The 22,444-nt window shown below is 38.4% G+C and overlaps 1 protein-coding gene across 8 annotated transcripts in view; it reads right to left on the bottom strand.

Annotated features, from left to right (window-relative positions):
• Window positions 1-21,768, bottom strand: part of COL24A1 (collagen type XXIV alpha 1 chain) — a 428,817-nt gene extending 407,049 nt beyond the window's left edge. For 4 of the 8 annotated variants that reach the window (XM_063653316.1, XM_063653317.1, XM_063653318.1 and 1 more), the window contains exons 1-3: window positions 21,634-21,650; window positions 21,077-21,528; window positions 11,607-11,671 (exon numbers count right to left, since the gene is read on the bottom strand). In XM_063653316.1, coding sequence (XP_063509386.1) covers window positions 11,607-11,671; window positions 21,077-21,132 — 121 coding nt within the window. In that variant the 5' untranslated portion in view covers window positions 21,133-21,528; window positions 21,634-21,650. Of the gene's footprint in view, window positions 1-11,606; window positions 11,672-21,076; window positions 21,529-21,629 lie in introns of those variants that run through there. The other 4 variants (XM_063653313.1, XM_054478067.2, XM_063653314.1 and 1 more) reach the window with 4 other exon arrangements.
• Between the last annotated feature and the right edge of the window lie 676 nt (window positions 21,769-22,444).

Raw genomic sequence — 22,444 nt, 5'->3', positions numbered from 1 at the left:
AATCCTGAGTTCTAATTTGATTGCACTGTGGTCTGAGAGATAGTTTGTTATAATTTCTGTTCTTTTACATTTGCTGAGGAGTGCTTTACTTCCAACTATGTGATCAGTTTTGGAATAAGTGCGATGTGGTGCTGAGAAGAATGTATATTCTGTTGATTTGGGGTGGAGAGTTCTGTAGATGTCTATTAGGTCCACTTGGTGCAGAGCTGAGTTCAATTCCTGGATATCCTTGTTAACTTTCTCTCTCATGGATCTGTCTAATGCTGACAGTGGGGTATTAAAGTCTCCCATTATGACTGTGAGGGAGTCTAAGTCTCTTAGTAGGTCTCTAAGGACTTGCTTTATGAATCTGGGTGCTCCTGTATTGGGTGCATAGATATTTAGGATAGTTAGCTCTTCTTGTTGAATTGATCCCCTTACTAGTATGTAATGGCCTTCTTTGCCTCTTTGGATCCTTGTTGGTTTAAAGTCTGTTTTATCAGAGACTAAGATTGCAACCCCTGCCTTTTTTTGTTTTCCATTTGCTTGGTAGATCTTCCTCCATCACTTTATTTTGAGCCTATGTGTGTCTCTGCACGTGAGATGGGTTTCCTGAATACAGCACACTGATTGGTCTTGACTCTTTATTCAATTGGCCAGTCTGTGTCTTTTAATTGGAGTATTTAGCCCATTTACATTTAAGATTAATATTGTTATGTGTGAATTTGATTCTGTCATTATGATGTTAGCTAGTTATTTTGATCTTTAGTTGATGGTTTTCTTCTTTAAAAATTATTATGAGTATATTGAATCATTGTTGTCTTCTATATGTCTCATATATCATTTCTCTATAATCTGTTTTATTATGTTCTTTAAATTCATTTTTGTTTGTTTGATTTTCTTATTTCTCTTTACTGTTTCCTACAAAGTATAACTTCCCTTTGTGCTCCTTCCCATTTCATCTTGATTTATGAGGTAATTTTTCTACGACTTCTTTACTGACTTCTAGAAGCTCACAATTCATATCCTTTTAATATATTGCCTTCGTTTACTTTTCCCTGAGTTCTTTCATTTCTATCTTAGTATCTTTCTTTGTATAGGTGATGAGGGGGACATATTTGGTGAGAATATTTGTCGGTTTAACAGCAACATTTTTTTGTGTGTACATTCTCATTTTTGCTGCTTTTCCTTACATATTTCCTTATTGTGTATTTCTACTTGTGCTGTGCCAACTCCTTTTGCTCATTAATTCCTAGCCTAGCAACTTACAGAAAGATGCTGCTGGAAGAAGAGGATGGGCTGTGACTTCCAAGTCTCAAAACCCAAAGGGTCTGCTCCGGTACTACCATTCTAAATGGCTTCTAGCCCCACCTTCTTCTCCAAACCAAATCTAGTCCAGGAGGACTTCTGTAGCTAGCTCTATATACAACCCTTCATTCTCCTTCCTCCATATCCACTCACACTGGTATATGCTTCAGAATGAATCCTTCATCTCAGTGAGCAGATTTTTGCATTTTCTGAGATCTGTCCCCACTGATCCATTTTAGCTATTATCTGTGCTTATTTATTATACTTAACCCTTGGCAGCTTCTGCCCCCCTCAGACCCTGTAGCACTTGTGTACAAGGGCTAAATGTGTATTTTGGGGTGTGTTTCTCACCTTCAGGAAGTCTGGTTTTGCTGGTGCTTTCTGAAGTCTCACTATTGACCTTATTCCACATGGCATCTGCTTTTCTGAGCACATTTTTGGGGTTTGCAGATTTTATTAGTCCCCTAGTTTTGCTGAAAGTGATTTTTAAGTTTATTATTTCATTCGTTTTTTTCTTTTGTATGATATCCAAGACCAAAAGTGGGAAGATAATATCTCTTAGTTTCAAGTTTATACTTAAAATCTACACCCATTTCACAAATGAAAAATCTCTGAAGCACAGAGAGATTAAATAACTTGGTAAAGGTCACAGAGCTGATAAATGGTTGAGCTGCATTTGAGCCCAATCAATATGGATTTAAGTTCTCTGACTGCTCCACCACACGACCTCTCAGCCATTATATTCCCCACACCACTCCACATATCCCTTGGCAAATCTCACTAATTAATCGTGGCAGTATTACTTTTACCCTACAAAAATCTCAGTGAAGAATACTCTCTAGATAGCCACTAAAATTGGTACCTGAAGTGAAATCATCAAATTGTCATCCTAATTTTAAGCTTTCATACCTGAGTATGAATACACTCAGCAAATGTGTTTGAGCAAGATCTTAAGAGAGGAGAGACTACTTAAGGGTAGAAGGCACATATGAGTGGAGCTGAGGAGAACTGGAGACAAAAAAAATGGGGGTGGGCAAGAGAAAAAGAAGAAAGGCTTTCACTCAGAGGTCAGACTCTTTAACATTTAATTTATACCTGGACTTGGATATCACAAAATTACAATTCGGGGTTGAATTTAGATATTTCGTACCAATGTTTACAATAAATAACTAAGTTGCCGGAAGTAAATTGCTTGTTTTGTCAGTGGTCCTATATAAAAAATCAATCCAGTTCATGTCACTTGGAAAATCAGTTACCATTTAAAGAATATTAATGATCAACCCAGCACTATATTAAGTGCTTTACGTTTTTAAAAAATAAGAATTATAGCAGCATGTATTAAATTTCCATGTACCAAGCACTAGTCTAAGAACTTTAATATTTTAAGTCACATAATTTGCATAACAACTGTATGAAGTAGGCACTGTTGTTATCTCCATGTGAGAGTTAGGAAAAGTAAGTCATAGAAAAGTTAAATTATTTGCCCAAGCTTACCCAACTAGGGAGTGCAGAGGCAGAATTTGCATGCAGGTCATCTAAGGCCAATTTCTTAACACGGTGAAATTTAGGAAAGGTATGTGTTACCTAACAGCAGAACTGACTGTATCTCCTTCCTTTATTTGCTTCTGAAGTGTAAAATAAATGGTGGTGTCACCAAGACAATGCCTTGTTCTTTTTACTATAAATACCAGGCCTAATGACTTCATCCAAACCATGGCTGCAACAACCACATATGCTGACTCACAAACCTCTCTTCTGGGCTTGCATATCCAATTCTCTATTGAATTTATCCAATAGAAATGAGATGTTCCAAAAGCATTTCCACTTCAATGTATTTTCCCCAAACCTCATTTTTCTTACTTGAGTGCTTCTCTCAGTGAAGAGTCTCACAACCACACAAGCAGGCAGAATAAACTTTTTATAGTGTAAAGTAGATTATGCCAGTCTTCTGACCAAAATCCTCCAATGGCTTTCCATGGTATAAGACACCTATGCCATTTATTCTCTTCTTATCTCTCTGATCACATCTCCTATCATTATATCTTACCTAATTTTGCTCCAGCCAAACTAGTATTTTCCTTCATTCTTAAACCCACCCAACTAATTTTAAACTCATGGTATTTGTACTTACTGTTCTTTCTTGTTGGGATGCTTTAAACCCGTGTATTGATTTTAATCTGTATCCTTAACTGTGAATATATTGATTTTAATCTGTATCCTTGTATTGATTTTAATCTGTATTCTTAACTGTGAATATAACACTTCAGTGAACTCTCTGAGTATAATGAATTTTGGTAAGTTCTATGAGTCCTTCTAAAGTATTACTGAGGCTGACAGTAGTCTTGGGGACCCCTTAACTTGAAGCTAGTGTAGAAGTAAGGGTGGTCTTTGGGACAGCTCTCTAACTTTATACTACCCTGATATGGTTTGGCTGTGTCCTCATCCAAATCTCATCTTGAATTCCCACATGTTGTGGGAGGGACCTGGTGGGAGGAGATTGAATCAGGTCTTTCCCATGTTTTTCTTGCAATAGTGAATGGGTTTCACTAGATCTGATGGTTTTATAAGGGGGAGTTTCCCTGCACAGGCTCTCTCTTGGCCTGCTGCCATCGAGGTAAGATGTGACTTGCTCCTCCTGGCCTTCCACCATGATTGTGAGGCCTCCCCAGCTATATGAAACTGTAAGTCCATTAAACCTCTTTCTTTTGTAAATTGCCCAGTCTTGAGTATGTCTTTATCAGCAGCATGAAAACAGATTAAGACATACCTCTTACTTATTTTTCTCTTCACTGATATATCTGCTCACTTCACAGCATTCTCCACTCTCTGTATTTACTCTTCCTTGAATTTCTTGCCATAACAAAGCTTATCTTTTTTTTTTTATCTCATCCCATCAGAGTCCTGCTAAGTATATCCCTTCATGCCAATCTTTTTTTTTCATTTTTTTTAATTTTATTTTTTTATTTTTATTTTTTTCTTTTATTATTATTATTATTATTATTATTATACTTTAGGTTTTATGGTACATGTGCGCAATGTGCAGGTAAGTTACATATGTATACATGTGCCAATCTTTATTCATCCTGCAAGGCTCAGTTCAAGTGGTTACCTCCCCTTTAAGGCATCAGCGCAATTTTCGTTTGTTGTTGTTTCGTTGAACACTAATGAGAAATAGATCCTCTCTTAGTATGCTAATAAAATCAGTATTCTAAGCTTACAAAGCTGACATACTATGTAGACACAAACAGCCCAAACTTACTTGCCTTTCATTTGAAACTTGAAGAGTAAGCAGCACTGATAATGTTATCACAAGTTAGAATAAAAGAAAGATGAGGGAGAAGGAGAAAGGGGGAGGGAGAGGGAGGAGAGAGAAGAAGTAGATCAAGAAAGAGGGATGGAGAAAGAGTGAGGGAGAAAGGTGAAATTAAGTCTTAGTAGAGGATAAAACTATGACTCGTAACCAAGTCTTTGACTCCAAACTCAGTGACTATATCAATTGACTCTGTGGGGGGAATATAGTATATGCCTAAAGAAATAGATATGGGAGATCCAATGGTTATACTTGTTTTACAAGTACAGAGAAACAAAGAATCATTATATGTGTCAATATTCAGTGATATTCTATCACAAATTGGAAGAAGAAGAATTGTATTAGTATGTTTACTCCCTCAAAATGGAGAGATTTAACATTTCTTAGTAATTGGTAGTTTAAAATACTTAAAAGAAAGTTACCAATTTTTAGATAAAAAGGAGTAATATATCACTTTATAAACTATAACAAGTTACAGAGTTAACTCTTAACTATTAAATAACTAAGTTAATATAGCATAGCACTTAAATTTAATGAATTCTCACTGTTTTAAATTTTCATATGTCTTGATCAGTTAAGTCCCCAAAGCTATAGTCTTTCCAGTTTGTAGGAAAGAACAAATATGACTGTTTAAAATAAAATCACCAAATTTGCAAATGAGAATGATTATACAGACTACAACATACTTTTCTTTTTCTTGCCAATTTACTCAAACTGACTAAATTAACTAGATAATTGCCCAATATCCACTTTGTATTATTTTTTATAGTCTCAGCTAAATAGTCAATGTCAGAATCAATACTCAAATACAGCTTCCTAGCTCCAGTTCACTGAATTAAGGAACTAAAGGAAACGATTTAAAATAAACCGTTTTATTTTATTTTTTCAATATTATGAGGCTATGGGAAAAGAAAAGGATCTGGAGTATTCCCCTTCTTCTAATCAAAGTTATTGTATCCTTATGTAACAGGCACTGTGCTAAGCACTTTACATGTGTTATTTTATCCACACGACAGCCTTGTGTAGTAAGTATTATTATTTTCTTCACTTTAGCATGTTAAAAATGAGGCTCAGAGAGTATTTAAGAAACTTGCTCAAGGTCTGTTAGCTAATAAATGGTGGAAGCTGGACTTAACTCTAAGATGCTGGCTCCGGAACACCTGTGCTTAAATACCATTGTCACACTGGGTATGTTAAAGGTGGCAATCGTTTCCTAGAAGTATTCTTAGTTTAAATAGCACATCTATTCTGCATAAAGAGATAAATACTAATTTATTTATAAGATGAGAAATGAAGCTCTAAGCTATGTATAGAAGTTTTGGCTAAGTGCCCATACAAGTGTTTGTGCAGAAAGGACTTGAAGTTACTGCAGCTACAATGAACTGCTTCTGTTAACAATAAACACATTTCAGATTAATTTCTGAAATTCTTCGAGATGAATATTCTACACAGAGATTTTTACACATGTGGTTTTCACACCTAGGGATCATGAACCTGAGAAAGATGTGCATGTTAAGAATTAGTTACACATTATGCATGGTGCAAGTCATTGTAGAGAAGTGTTGTAGCTATGCCAACATCTCACTGGCAGCCCCATCCCACCAACAAAGACAAAGTAATAACGAAAATAGACATATCAGGTAAGAAAAGGTATCTACATCTGTCAAATCCTCAGAAAACTCAGGCTTACATAATTAATTTTTCTTAAGATAGAATCATTTATTCATTAGATTACACCTAAAACTTGGACATAAAAAATATACAATTTACATCTATTAATAAGGTACTTAAAATGTTTTTTCTTAGCTGTGTTAAAATTTAAGGAAATTTACTGAAACCATGACAAATCACATAGATGCTTATTTCTTCTCATTCTTAAAATCTTACTCAAATGAGAATAAGGGAATGTGGTTTAGAACTACAGGGACAAAGTTAATGAGTAGAAGAGACAACAGCAGACAAAATATATCAACAAATTTTTGGAAAATGAAAAGCACATGAAGAAATTACCAGAGCTGAAAAAACTAAACCTAAGGGCTTCAGAGGCAAATGCTAATGACAGGCAGGCTGATTCATGTTGCAAAATCCTGAAAAGGCTCAAGAATTGAAGGCACCAAAATCAATGAATTCAGCATTGGGGCTTCAAATTGGGGGTTGGGGATATGTGAGGGTGGAGGATTGAAAGTTTGTATAAGAAGCTTCCAGACTAAAGGAGACCAAAGGTTAATGACACAGAAACATTGAATCAATCATAGAGGAAAATGGAAGGGAAGCACTGTATTGAGAAAGGATTTGGCTAAAATTGACATACAAAATTGTGAGACAATCCTCCCCCCATCAACCCAAGAACCTCTTTATATCACTTAACTCTAATAACAGTGGCAACCAGGATTATATTCTACAAGTAAGATATTGGAGGATCCTTCTCTAGAGAAGTCCTGCAGCCTCAGACATGTATAGCCTAACAAAATAGTCAGACAAGTTTCTACTTAATCATCCTCTATGTGAAACATCTCAGTTAACTAGCCTACCCATACAAACAGTTGTTAAGCATATTTTTAGTGTCTTACTTTTTTTTCTTTTTCTTCTTCTTCTTCTTTTTTTTTTTTTTTTTTTTGAGACAGAGTCTCACTCTGTCGGCCAGGCTGGAGTGCACTGGCACGATCTCAGCACACTGCAACCTGTGTCTCCTGGGCTCGAGTAATTCTTCTGCCTTAGCCTCCTGAGTAGCTGGGATTACAGGCATATGCCACCAAGCCTGGCTAATTTTTTTGTATTTTCCAGTAGAGATGGGGTTTCACCATTTTGGCCAGGCTGGTCTTGAACTCCTGACCTCAGATAATGTGCCGGCCTCAGTCTCCCAAAGTGCTGGGATTACAAGCATAAGCCTCGCATCTGGCCAGTGTCTTACTTTTAAATGATAATAGAAATGCTGCATACTTATAAACAACTTCTCCAACATAAAAGACAGACCCAATACAAAAATTTAGAACAAAGACAATGCAGACAGCAGAAGAAAAGTTGAAAAAATCATCATTCTTATCCTTATAGAGATAAAAGTAGACATTGCATCGAAGAAACAAGAACAGGATGCATAAAAAAAAAAAAAAAAAAGACGCATCTCAGTGAACAAACCCTTAAAAATTTAAACACAGAGGCCAGGCACGGTGGTTCACGCCTGTAATCCCAGCACTTTGGGAGGCGGGCGGATCACGAGATCAGGAGATCGAGACCATCCTGGCTAACACGTTGAAACCCCGTCTCTACTAAAAATACAAAAAATTAGCCAGGCGTGGTGGCAGGTGCCTGAGTCCAAGCTACTTGGGAGGCTGAGGCAGGAGAATGGCATGAACCTGGGAGGCGGAGCTTGCAGTGAGCCGAGATTGTGCCACTGCACTCCAGCCTGGGCGACAGGGTGAGAGACACCATCTCAAAGAAAAAAAAAAATTTAAACACAGAAGAAATAGGAAATTAAACAAAATGTTTGGAATAGTAAGTGATGAAAAATCTCATATAAAGTAGTACATAAAAGAAAAACGGAAAATGGGATCTAAAAATAAGAAAATAAAGAGCCCAATACTGAAGTTTTATTATTTAAAAGATATTGAAGAAAGAGGAAATAAGAGGAAGAAAAAATAACACAGGAAAATTCCCAGAAAATTAAGGATGCTTCCACACTGAAAAGGCCTACTAAGTGCCTAGCACAATGAATTGTAAAAAGACCTATACCAAGACAGATTATTGTAACATTCCAAAACATCAAAGATAAACAGACGATTTTAAGGGATTAAAAGGGAAATTAAAAGGTCACATATAAAGGATCAAGAATTAATATAACATCAGATTTAAAAAGTCTGCAAGCCAGATAAAAAAAGGCAAAAGATGAAAATATTTCAAATTCTGAGGGAATAATATTTACAGCCTAAAATTTTATACTCACCTGAACTACCTGTAAGACTGAGAATAAACACATTCTCAGAAACTGAATGTTCTAAAAAATGCACCACCCAAGTGCATATTCTCAGGATGCAACTGGAGGATATGCTGTACCCAAATAAGGAAATAGAGTATGAAAAATGAAATAAGAGTTCCAAGAAACTCCATCTAACACAGATATCAGCTCTACTGGAAGCTTAGAGAACTACTGGTCCATAGCAGAACAGAATTTTAGCATGCAGAAGGAACATCTCCAAGAAAAAAATCAAATTTCTGGAGTACTTGTTGTGTTTTGGGGGAAAATATATTTCAAAATATCTGAGATTTAGTGGTAGTGACATAGCACATAAAGCAAACAGAAAAGGAGGCAATCTTGTAATATTTACAAGAAAAAAATATAGACTTTCATGGCTCAGTGATAAAAAAATATGCACATGGTCATAATAAGACATTAATTGTGAATATTAATTTAACCAAAAGTTGGATAAAACTATATTGAGAGAATAGAAGGAGGGAAAGAGGACACAGAGAATAGTATAGAAATGTTAAGTCCTCATCATTAATAATAGGAAGTCAAAATAATATTTAAACATATTATAGTATTAAATATTGATGCTAAAACCAAAAGAAGGTGCTAAAAGAGTTTGGGCAGACAATACTAGGAGTGGGTAAGGGGAAGGGACACTGCTTTTTGCTATATGTTTTGTCATACAATTTGGCCTTTAAACTTTGTACGGTACTTGTAATTCTTTGATATACATTTTTAAGTTTTGAAAAATCTCATAAGCACACAAATATTTATTTCTGGTAAGTCTAACTTAGGATAATCTCTCACTCATACATATTCAGTGGTATTAATATAAATAATATTGGTGATCATATCAAAACACAATTTATCTGATAATGGTTTTCCAGTCTCCTGATTAGACATTACAAATTGCATCATGCCAATTTAATCAGAAAATTTATTTTAGGAAAAAAGTGTTTCTAAGTTTCTGATAATATACTATTTCCATTTCTTTTTTGTGCTCAAAAATATTCAATTTTCTAAAGTCTAAGAGGTTTTCTAAAGGACTTTTCTCTTTGTTAAGAACTGGCAATAAAATTTTAGGTGTATAAAACTGAAAATTATGATGCTTGCTCTGAAATAAAAGAACATATTTTACATTCCATAAATGAGATCTTAAGGGTGAAAGAAATATGTTGTTTCTTTCATTTATTCCTTTTGTTGGTTCTAGATTTTTAAAAAATCAGTTCATAAATATTTAATTTTCCCTATATCTTTCTTTGCATGGGTTTCTAATATTTCGATAATAATATATTTGGCAAATTATTAAACTCGTAATGCCAGTGGCTGGCAACTGTGAAGCGAGAGGATGTTTAAGGGAAAAAGTTTTGTCTTCAGAGATGGACAGATCTAGATTCAAATCTAAGCTGTAGGTGAGCCACTTCTTTGAGTCTCAGTTTCTTCATCTATAATACCTACTCTGCAGGTTCATTATGATAATTAGAATAATATATGTAAAGTACCAGCAAAGGACATGACACAAAATATACATTTAATTAATAATTGTATTCTTCTCTTCCTTATCTTCTCTGTGGCTCTAGGAGCCTCAATTTTAAGGAATTTGTAGACTTTGCGGTCAAAATATGAGCTCAAATCTTGGTTCTTCCATTCATTAAGCTGTTACTTGGAGGTGGTTACCTGTTCTCCTTAATCTTAGTTTCCGCAATTCTATCATGGCCATAATTACAAAACCCTGCAATGAGGCAGCAGTGAAGTAAATGTCTATGCTAATAGCACAGTGACTAGTAGTTTATATAAGTTCTCAGAAACAGTAACAGTGGTAATAACAATAAATTAAGAGAGAGTTTTTCTCCTCTTCATGGCCACTTCAAGCTAAATGAAGTAACGTAAATGCCTTGGTTAAGAATAGTTTTTCATGAAGTTACATGTGACATGTGGCTCAATTTAATCATTTCCCATAAAAGAGATTTAGAAAATGTCTTCTAAGAAATATTTTAATTCATCTATGTGATATTTGAAAGAATATTTATCTGTATCTACTTGTCAATTTGGTCAACCAGAGTACCACTCTTCCTTTTTGCCCTCTCTCTACCTTGCACATATTTCATTCATAATTTGTTTACTTGTCTTTTTCTTACTGTTATTTGATCAATTGATCCAACTGACAAGGGGTTCATCAAATGGATCACTCAACTGAAAAGTTGGATCTGTAAGAATTAATGCTTTGGCAGCTCTGTGCAGAAGAGCCCTTTGCTACCTTTAAGGCAGAGGAGAAAAACAAACAAACAAAAAAATCTGAGGCCTTGGTAATATTATCTGTAGGTCCAGCACAGTTCTAGGATTTGTCTCTTTGACTTTGGTATGTTTTTTACCTTTGACAAAGGCATTTTTTTCACTTTGATGCTATAGACATTACCTTACTTACATTTCCAATCATTGGCAATAGGATATTACACAGGAAATAGAAGATGCTTCGATCATGTTTAAATGAATGAATTAGGATATACATAGACTCCTGAAACTCTATCATCATACTACCAGAGTAATTAACTAGCAGGCACAAACAAAACGGGTTTAGGCTTATTTTCTAAACCTCTCCATTTGAATTAAATAGAATCCTAAGCCCACTAGTATGCAAATTCCATTTTGTTTCTTAATGATGCAAATCTAGACGGAACATTTATTATATGCTTTTGTTGTATCAAGAAGTGCAAAGGTAATTCAGTCACAGTTTGCCACCCCCAAGAACTCCCACTTAAAATGAAGTCACAAGCAAAGCCTTTTTATTGTACAAAACTTCTTTTTTATAGAGTTTGCTTAAAAATGTAAGCAATTTCACAGACGGAAGATATGAGTAATTTCTTAAAGGTCATATTTCCCCCCAAAATTGGTTTCTTTAATCTTGCATTCTCATGGTACTGGGTGGAATTTTTGTTATTGTTTAATGTTGAATTTACAGTTATAATGAGTTAAAAGTTATGTAATTTTTCTGTCTGGAAGTAGAATTTTTAAGTAAGCGAATAAATTAGAAGGTAATTTTCTTACCTTGTTCTTGTGCATGAACAATAACCCCAGCCACACATAGTACAATAAAATGAAGAAGTGGTTTCCTAGGAAAAGAAAAAAGCATTTGGGAAAAACTTACTATTTGGACATTTACAACCATATAGAATCCAAAACAGTCTATGCAAGATTAAGAATTAAGCAATTATTTTAAATAGCATGATATTTTAATATTCATAGTGGTTAAGACCAAAGGCTATGAAGTGAAATTCCAGTTTTTCCACTTACTATGTGACTTGGGCACATTTTTAATCATTCTATGCCTTAGTTGCTTTATCTGTTAAACCTACCTCATAAGATTTTCTGAAGATTAACTTAAAAAGTTCATGTAAAGCACAGAAAACAGTACCTGGCACATAGGAAACGTTCAATAAATATGAACTAGTATAGGTGGTATTATTATCATATATTATGTTAAATTACCATATATGCAATTTCATACAAAGTAGTAGAAATTTCCACAAAAATAACCCAAATTACAGTTGCTTAACTATAGTGATTATAAATTAATGGAACCAGCTATTTATTTGTTTAAATTAATGGTTATATGTGAAAGCCATTTGAATATCATACTTAAATCACTGGTACTAGATTCATGATTTTTTGGTTTTGAAAATAGCAATGGCCTGTAGATGTCAACATTGAGCATTTTGATTACTAGTAGCTATGAACACAATACCCAATCACTACAAATTAAAATGTCCATTAGTATTGATGAGCTATCTAAGCAAAAATGTTTTGTGACATTGCTAGTATAACGAAACTTTTAATAAATTTTGTTGAACATTCTTCATAATTGGCTGTATCTACCTCCAAAATGAAAATTATAGAAATAATTTTGAAGAGAGATGATAAGCATGCTGAAAACAATACTTCATTACCTAATTTTGCTAATATAGACCCTGATTCTCTTTTTGATTCTAACCCAGGGACTGTTCAAATGATGTATTTGTAAAATGCAGTACCGCAAGGAGTGATTACGGAGCTGTCTATAAACCATTAATTCCTTTTTATTAAATTCCTGATGTACTAGTAGTAATTGGTACATTTTCTATTTATTACTAATAAGATGTTTTTTACCTTTACCAACTAGTGTAAGGAGCATCTTAATGTAAGAAAGATGATCTTTTTACAAAGTTGAAGCCAGTAAATATAAAATTAGACTATTTATAATGGAACACAAATTTCATTTGTATTAAAATGGTATTTATTCTTTGTTAGTAATTTTAAAATTGAACATTCTATGGCCGTACTCAGTCCAGAGCACAGCTCTTATAAGACAAGGTTTTGATAGAATACTTAACAACTGTCACTAACTCTACAAACAAATCAACTGAATCATTGCAGAGATTTTAGCTGATATGGATAAATAACTAAACCATATATTGTAATGAGGCCTATGAAACATTCTTATATATGGCATTATTCATTTAGATGGATGGTTCCCAAATGTTAGACTCACCTGAGGAACTTGTAAAAAATGCAGATTTTGGGCCCCAACACAGAGATTATGATTCAAAAATTTGCGATGGATATCCAGGATGCATGCATTTTAACTAGGTGATTCTAATGCAGATTGTATGTGTACCAAACTCTGAGAAAAAACTATTTAGAACATTCACTGTGTTTATATTTACAATGTTATTAAAATACATCTAAATAGATTTTACTTTTGCTTAAATCACATATATCTAATTTTATAACATGACATGACCCTAAAATACTATTTGGCCCTTTTAAAATCCTTTCCTACTGCACTAGGTCAGTGGTTTTCAAACTTTAGTGTGATCAGAATCACATGAAGGACTAGTGAACAATAATTGGGCCTCACCCCCAGAATTTCTAACTAAGTATGTCTGGGGTGGGGCTCAAGAATACACATTTATAACAAGTTCCTGGGTGTGCTGATGCTACTGATCTGGGACTACATTCTGAGGACCACTACTCTAAAATAAATGACTCTCAAGAGATGATATAAAGTCCGCCTGTTTGGATCTTTTTACCCCTTGGCTGCACACTGGAATTACCTGGGGAGTTTTGTTTTGTTTTTGTTTTTGTTTTCTTGAGACAGAGTTTCACTCTTTGTTACCCAGGCTGGAGTGCAGTGGAGCGATCTCAGCTCACCGCAACCTCTGCTTCCCAGGTTCAAGCAATTCTCCTGCCTCAGCCTCCTGAGTAGCTGGAATTACATGCGCCTGCCACCACGCCCGGCTAATTTTTGTATTTTTAGTAGAGACGGAGTTTCACCATGTTGGCCAGGCTGGTCTCGAACTCCTGACCTCAGGTGATCTGCCCGCTTCAGCCTCCCAAAGTGCTGGGATTACAGGCATGAGCCACCATGCCTGGCCTACCTAGGGAGTTTTAAAAACTACTAATAATTGGATCTTTCTCTCCTTGCCCCACAGAGGTTCTGATTTTAATGTGTCCATAGCACAGGCATTTTAAAACATTTTCCAGTGATTCTAATATGCAAACAAGGTTGAGGACCATTGTGCAAGATTAAAATGATGTGTGGGCTCTCCAGGATGTATCCTAATGTGATTTAGAGCTTGAGTAAGGAGGCTATTTACCTTTCAAATTTATGTTTCAACATATAACTGGCAGGATACATATCAGTGAGACTAGAAAACTGCTTACTTAGGATTACAGTCAATGAAGGACAGTGCATCTCAATTATGCTGTCTTAAGTAGAAAGTTGAATGTGAATGGAAGCATGTCTCACCTGCCCAAGGTAATCAGGCTCACTCAGATGCATAGAAATAACCCAACAGGCACTTTTCCCTTAAAAATAATTAATGACGAGTACAACAGCCAGCACTACTCATTTAGCAATTCAACAAACTCATAAACTTCCCCAGTGACCTCAGTGGAGAAAAATGGAAATAAACATGTTAACAAGTCCATTCCTGGTGTGAGGCAGGAAAACCTGAGCACATCAAACATCATTCTTTAGACAGGTGATCCTAGGGGATTATGACAAACCAGTTGAGCCATACCTTACATAAATGTACCTATGTATGAAAGCTGATGACTAATGGACTGGTAGAGATCAATGACTAAAATAGATTCTCTTTCTTTTTGTCTAGTTACAACCAAAACTAATAGCCAACTGAAAAAGAACAGGAAAAGTTTATTACAATGCATTCAAGGCCCTTATTATTCAGCTTCAATTTCCTTTTTTAGCAATATGGATCCCACTACCCCGATATCTCCAAAGTTCCAGCCATACAAAGTTATTCTCCATCCACTGGAAAGACCTTGTATATGTCTGAAATGCCCTCCCAGTCTCCCCTTATCATTCTTAAGTACACCCAAAGCCTAATTAAATCAATACTTGCTCCATGAAGTTTCCCATCATCTCTAAAGGGGAATGAATCTTTCCCCCACCTCTGTACTTTTGATAGATTAATTGTGACTTTGTTATACTCCTATAAGTCCTACCTTTTATGAAAGTAAATATCTGAGCAAGCAGCAGGTCTTCATTTTTACCTCTAGTGTACCCATGTGTTACATGAAATTGACAGTAAATACTTTTTAAAAGGAAATGCTCAAAAGTATTATCTCCCAATGACTGAGGAATTCACTTTTTCCTTATGGACTTGATTCTTTTAACACTTGGAAAAAAATAAAAAAAAAATACAGGCAATTTTAGTTAGATGTCCAAAGAAAGAGAAGGGAAATAGAATTTTTTAAATCTGCTATGGTAGCATATATGGAAGCCTTCTTCTTTTTTTTCTTAATTTTCATTTTAGCTTTCTTGTCTCTGAAGTGGGTACACAGAGAAAGGATGAAGTTTCATTGACATAGTCAGTTTGATAAAGAGCCAAACTCCATCATTGTATATGGGTATTTAATGAATCCAAGATTCTTGGGAAATGTCTGATGGACTAGGTTTGTTTGTTTCTTTGGGTTTTCCCCCTTATGATACTACATTTATCATACATTTCCTCAACAAATAAAACTTATCAAGTTTCCACATTAGCAGTAGATGGTAGAGTTCTCTATGGAAGCAGCTGTTCTTTGTCCTCTTCTGGGTCTTAGCTGACTCATCTATTATGTGATGACATAATACAAATTTTATGTTTTTGTGTTTTACATTCCAAATGTAAAATCCTATAATTTGTGTGTATGATGAGATCACATTAGTATACTGGCATTAAAAGACAAAAAGCAAATTACTTAGCAAAATGTTATATATATGTGTGTGTGTGTGTGTATACACACACATATATATAAAGGGTTTGTGTATATATATGTGTGTGTGTATATACACACACATATATATAAACGGTTTGTTGTTTAACCACAAAACTGTAAAGGTCTTCCTATAGTTTTGGTCCAATACTATTTAAGTAACCTAAAATAGTCTACTAAGTTGTTCATTCATGTATTTAGTTTACTCCCACAAATAGTCTAGTTGGTTTATTAAACAAGAACAATTTTTGAATATTCAAAACATGTTTGTTTTCATTCACTGGTTTGTATATGTGGACCATGTGTCACTGATACAAAGTTATAGGGTTACAGTTACTCAGACATTTAACAAAATCAGACCATATCCAAAAGAAGTCAACAATATGGTAACAAACACTTAATAAAGGCTCAAAAAATATAACCCAAGATATTGATATCTAACAAAATAAGAAACACTCTGCATGAGTCTGGCTGCTAGTCACATTTTCAGTTTGACACCAGCAACAGTCCAAACATAACCAGACATGTGAAAGTAAAGGCCTAAAGAGGATAAGACAGAAAATAGATATCCAAAGACCATACTCAGAACATGTAAATGACTAATATCCATTCCAGGCATCGTACCTAGATGATTCTTAGAGCTATTCAACTTCCTCTTTATTCAAAAGATCCAAGTTGCTTTAGGGGAATCCGAGGTATCTTTTGCTTAGGGTACCCATGAGACTCTTAGGTATTATAACTTATGTCTTCAGGCTACTGATGCTCACTCCTACATAGATTCAATTTATAATAGTGGGAAGGACTTGTGAAATCTTGTGAATAGACAACTTTTTATGAGTTGGTGGCCTTTTAAACCAATTGAAAATGGTGAACAAATCTGAAAGACACACACACGATATACATCAATAATTTCAACAATTTCCACCACGCTACGTTTACATGCCAAGAACTTCTCTAAGTCATGACAGCTTTACAGATTTTGCTCTCTACTAGCTACTAAGATCGAGAAATAGTAAAATTTCTGTTCTTTCCTCTCAAAATAACTGAAAAAAGACTTTTCATCACAGCAGTGGACATAAAGTTGGATGATTCAGGGAGCAAAGTAGTACTGTCACTAACTTACTTGCAATGAATTTTTCAGACTATTAATTCAACTCAGGTGGTAGTTATATAGCTAAACCAGTGTGAAGTATACTACAGGTTGAGCACCACCAATCTGAAAATCCAAAGTCCTAAATGCTCCAAAATCTGAAAAGTTTTGAGGGCTGAAATGATGCCATACTGGAATCATTTTACACCTGACTTTCTGGGTCACAGTCAAAACTTCATTTCATGCACAAAATTACTAAAAATATTATATAAAATTAACTTCAGTCTATGTGTATAAGGTATATATGATACGTAAATGAATTTCATGTTTTGACTTGGGTCCCATCCCCAAGATATCTCATTATATATATGCAAATATTCCAAAATCCAAAACAATTCGAAATTCAAAGCACTTCTGGTCTCAAGCATTTTAGATGAGCAGTACTCAACCTGTAGAGCTTTTGGTTAAATTCCAAGCATTCAAGCAATTCATGCAGTGCAAGGGAGATAAATGCTTAAGAACTTCATATAATCAAAGTGTCTAGAGTCCGGTCAGTAGGAGGGAAGAAAAATACATCTAAACTAGTCTGTCCTAGTAACACCACAGAGAATGTTAAACTATTGCCTAGCTTAGTAAAGTTCCTGGCACATACTAGTGTTAGATAAAGATTTTCAAGTGAACTAATGAATCAGATAATCTTCAGTCAATGAAACAATCAGGTGGTCTTGAGTTTCAACAAATACATAACTTATCTGGCATCTTCTACCTATACACTCATTCCAAAATCAAGAAAAGTCAAGTCTCCCTAACCTCTGCTTGTTAAACATGGTTTAAAGGCCTTTCCAAATCTGGTCTCCGTTTATCTCTCCAGCTCCAGCTCCAGTCACTGCTTCCCTAGAACGTGTACTCCAACCAACTTCATTTCTTTCAGGCCCTCAAATGCACTGTGCTGTCTCACTTCTGAGCCTTTTATTGTTCCTTCTGTCTGGAAAATTTCATGTTCTTTTCAGTAAGGTCTCAGTCTAGATTTCATTTCCTTTGGTTACCTTTTCCTTCGAGTATTATCCTTTCCTCCCCTGTCCACCCACCCAAGACTGCTAGGTGCCCCTCATGTATATATCCTCCTTTCATTTCGTTATACTTGGTTGTTTCATTTACTATTTCCTCTATTAGACTGGAGAGCAGCAATTGTGGATCTGTCATACTCAATCATTGTATCTCTACTGCCTAGAACCACACTGGGCACATGGTTGGAGCTCAGTAAACATGTGTTGAATAAATAGGTTAATGAATGATGAATAAATGAATGACAGAATAATGTTAGCCTTTTATGAGAATGAAAATAAAATTGTCTTTACTTCTCATTAGAGTTACAAATTCTAAAATAAGTCATAGTTGGAAGGCATGGCAAGGAAACTAGCACAGCTATTCTAATTCCCATAATAAAATTTACTTTTATTCTGCTGTTCACAAATTAACAAGCAGAATGTCTAAATGACACTCAAAAGTACTTTCCTTAAATTACATTTACTCTCCCTGAGACATCAGCTTATTTTAAAAATTTATTTGAACACAAAGATAACTAAGTAACTTTAAAAAATAGAATTTCGTGCCATCTAGGAAATAGATCTTTATATTCCAAAATTCCTTTTTGGTTATAAAAGTCTTTAATTACCATAATAGCCTGCCTCGGAGACCTTCTGATAATATGTCAAATTAAGGTATCTAAAGCTGACTTTGAGATTTCATTAATTTTATTAATTCTACAAATTCACATTAGGCAACCTATATGAAAGACCCCATGAAAGAAAGTGTCTGTAAAGATCCAGTTTTAAACTGGAACTGTTTTTGGGTGACTAATCAGAACTGTGATTTTAAAAAGCGCTCCCTGTCTTACAAAACTTCACCACAAAAGGAAAATAAAACTCAGGGATTTCATCAGAGACTCTAAGGTTTAATTCAGTGGCCTGACATTATAAATTAGCTACTTCTTCCAAATCCAGCCCCCCCGCCCCGCCCTGCCTCAAACTCCGAAGGGTTGGTGGCATTATTTTCAAACTGAAAAATTCCAAATTATTTATGAAAATTGGATTTTCTAGAAACAATTTTTTCAGCCCAATCATTAACCATCTTTCCCAAGTTTGCATGTGTGGTTGGAGCTGTGAGTTCTGTAATCTGATGTAATTATGAATTACCCTTAATTCTCTGCAGCCCATCCCCAATGGCCCCTGTAATAGAACAAATTGGATATTATGAGATAACCAAGGGCTGCAAGGCCTCTGGTGGTCATGGGAGACAAACACCTTCATCCAGAACCTGCTACTCATCCCCACGTCTCTGCACAAGGGTTCTCTTCCCATTCCACGTTTTGTAATTTTTCTTCAGAGGTTTCTCCGGTGCAATCCATTCTATTTGGTTTCTCTGCCTCCCTCCCCCCAATCATCTGGACCCAATTTACAAACCCCAAACTGCCCAAGAATTTATGCAGGGCCTTTTCTGGGAGCGTCTGGAAGGGAAGTGTAAACCAGACAAGACAGAACCCAGGAGCAGATCTGCTTTAACCCGGGTGGTTAGTCACAACTACCAAGGGGAGTGTTAGTCACCAGCGTGGGCCTCGCGCGGTGGCAGAGGGAAAGCCCTCGGGGCAGGAGCTGCAGGAGGGCCTCACTCCGTCTCTCCTGGAGTCTCCAGGATGGCGGGGCTAGAGCCTCTCTGCATCCGCCCCTGATCAGCGGGAAGATCTGTCAGTTCCGCAGGATCGGCTGCAACCCCCGACTCTCCAGGCTGGTCCACACAGAGGGATGTTTATCGAGAATAGTGGCGGGAAATCTTCTGCCTGGGAACCCCATGCGACCTGCGTGAGCCGCTCTGAGAAGGCAACCCGCAGAGCTTGACCTCTACTCGCTCCAGGGACTCCCCAGCCTCCAGCACCGCGCAGCCCGCACGAGGTTGAGGAAGTTGGGAGGTTTCCTCTTCACTGTTGCATGGGGATGGGGGTGTGCGGGAAGGTTTATCTGGTCAGCTGGGAAGCCCAGCAGCGAGGCTTCCAGGGGTCGGAAGAGAGCGCGCGCGCGAGCCCCAGCCAGGCTGGGCTGCACGCGGCTGGGAAGCACATGTTCATACAAACACGACCACAAGGCGCTCTTTCTCCGCACCCCGCCTCCGCCTGCCCTCAGCTGACACGGTCAATTCTGTTCCCCGCCCTCCTCCCACCTACCCTCCTGAGGGACAGCCTCTTTGCAGAAGACTTCCACAGCCGCGTTCACCCTTCTCGCCCAGGGGCCAGAAGCAAACTTGTGTAACCCACTGACCTCTTCCAGGGGGACCAGGGCATCCAGCCAAAGCCGCGCAACCCCTGGTCCACGCCCTTTTCCCAGGGAAGGCATGGGAGCAGGTACAGCGCCCAAAGGGGAGGTGGGGTGCCCGTCAGGACACGCCCAAAACCTCCCCAGGAGGGGCAGGCCCGCCCCCATGTCCTGCTCCCCCCACAGTCCCCGCCGCGAGTGCCACTTCCCCAGTGACAGGGCAATGATCAGCGCGCAGCCTCGGCTCGGATGGGCAACGTTTGTTGGCCTTCTAACCAGAAGGGATTGCCTCTAAGCCCGTGGGTAAAGCAACCCCCCAACGCCCAAGGTTCTGCAGTCACCCCCTTCCCCCAGCTGGCGACCCTTCCTCACGCCTGAGTCCAGTGGTCCAGGCTGCGCACACCGACCCTGGGGGACCTCTAGCGTCACAGCAATCGCCAGGCTGGACGCCCTGAGAAGCACCTCGGGGAAGCAGGACCTCGACAGGGCCCTGCGGGAGGAGAAGGGGAGGAGGGCGCGAGGGTGGCGGGAGCTGGAGCCAGAGAGATCGTCGGAGCCCAGCTCTGGAGCTTCGGGAGCCGCTGCCTTGGACCTTGGGACTCGCGCCAGCGAGCTTTTCCTCTCGAGTCAAAAGACCGCTTTAGCATAAACTGTCTGAGATCTGCTGGCACGAGGCATCCTTTCAAACACGGTATTTTACAAGCTGAGAAGACAAGGGGAAGATACCGCGGGTACTCGGCCGCTCCTAAAGCCAAAAAGTGCCAAGGAGCCGGACCTCAGATCTACATCAGGCTCAGCAGAACCAGGGGGTGGAGAGAGGGGTTGGTCTAACCCCTACCCTACCCGGCGGGTGGGCTACTTACGTTTTTGCCGTGGGGGAGACTTTTCCACGCCTTGTTCTGTGGGCTCTTAAATGCATTTGTATGCATTTGTCCGTGCAGCAAAGCGCTAACGGAAAACAGAAGCCAACTCTGAACTGCTTAGGGTGCAGGTACTGTCCATGAAAAAAGGGAAAAAACAGTCACATGAAAACCATGCTTCAAACCCGCAACAAGAAAAAAAGGAGGGGAGGGGGTGAAGTCGGGAGGAGGTAGGAAATAGCACCCGAAGGGGAGGACAGGCTTCCTAGCTCTCTGGCTCGGTAACGAACGAGCCCAGGGTTGCGCTCCCCGGGGACGGCGGGCGAGGAGGTAAACCTCACTGGGAGGCCTCGGGGCGCCGGCGGCAGCGGGAGCCGGGCTGCTAGTGCAGCACTCAAGTTCACTTGCGGTTCAAAGGCGACTCTGTGACTCCAGTGGAGTCCTCTGCTTTGGGCCTGGGAGGAGAAAGGGGTGGGGGTAGGGAAGGAGATGAAGTGGGGGAGGAAGTCCTTGGAAACAGCCCGCGCCCGAACATTTGTCAAACAAGCACACACACCCACTTCGGAAATCAAGTCGGTGCGAGGGGGCCGGTGGCAACTGCAGGCGCTCGGCGTGGACTGCCGCCGGCTGCTTTGCCTGGAAGAAGAGGAGCCAAGCAAATCCGGCCGGTGTTAAATTTCACCGCTCACTGACTTGCAATGACATCACCAAACACTGCGCACACCTCCCCCTCTGCCCCCGCAACCTTCCCCGACCCAGCGCCCGGCCCAGGCGCCCCCCGTTCGCCAGCCCTTCGGGGTCGGGCTGGGCCAGCCGCACCCCGGGCGCGCTCGCCACCGCCTGGGTATGACCCGGATGGTCTCCTTTCCCACTTATAGGCGGCTAGTATCCTTCCTTCCATACCATGTTCATGTTCCATTCCCCATCTCAGCAGTCCCCAATTTGATGTTTTCCTCTTGCTTGTCTCCCATCCCCAATCTTTTTCTCTACCCTTTTCACCCACACCTTCTGAAATCACACTTAGAGGAGGCCTTCATTACCCTGCGACCTTCTTGCCTTCTTTGCAGTTAGGCCAGTGGCCTACGTGGTATTATTAAATGACTTTAACTGTTCTCATTTCTACCTTTCCTCCCTTCCCTCTTTCCTTTCAGTCTGTCCCCCTTAAGACCTTCTACCGACTTTTCTCCTGTAATTCACCTTTCTGCCTTTTCCTGCCTGCAAGTATTACTGGTTCACATCAAGAGCACACCACACACACTACACTCACACAATCTCTCTCTCACACACACACACCACTACCTTAACAATTTGAATACCTTCTCCAACTTTTGTAGCAAATTTCTTCTTTTGACACAAGTCTCTATGCCCCCA

This window comes from Pongo pygmaeus, chromosome 1, assembly GCF_028885625.2.
Source record: "Pongo pygmaeus isolate AG05252 chromosome 1, NHGRI_mPonPyg2-v2.0_pri, whole genome shotgun sequence".
NCBI classification, from domain to species: domain Eukaryota; kingdom Metazoa; phylum Chordata; class Mammalia; order Primates; family Hominidae; genus Pongo; species Pongo pygmaeus.
This window is presented reverse-complemented; position numbering and strand designations above follow the sequence as displayed.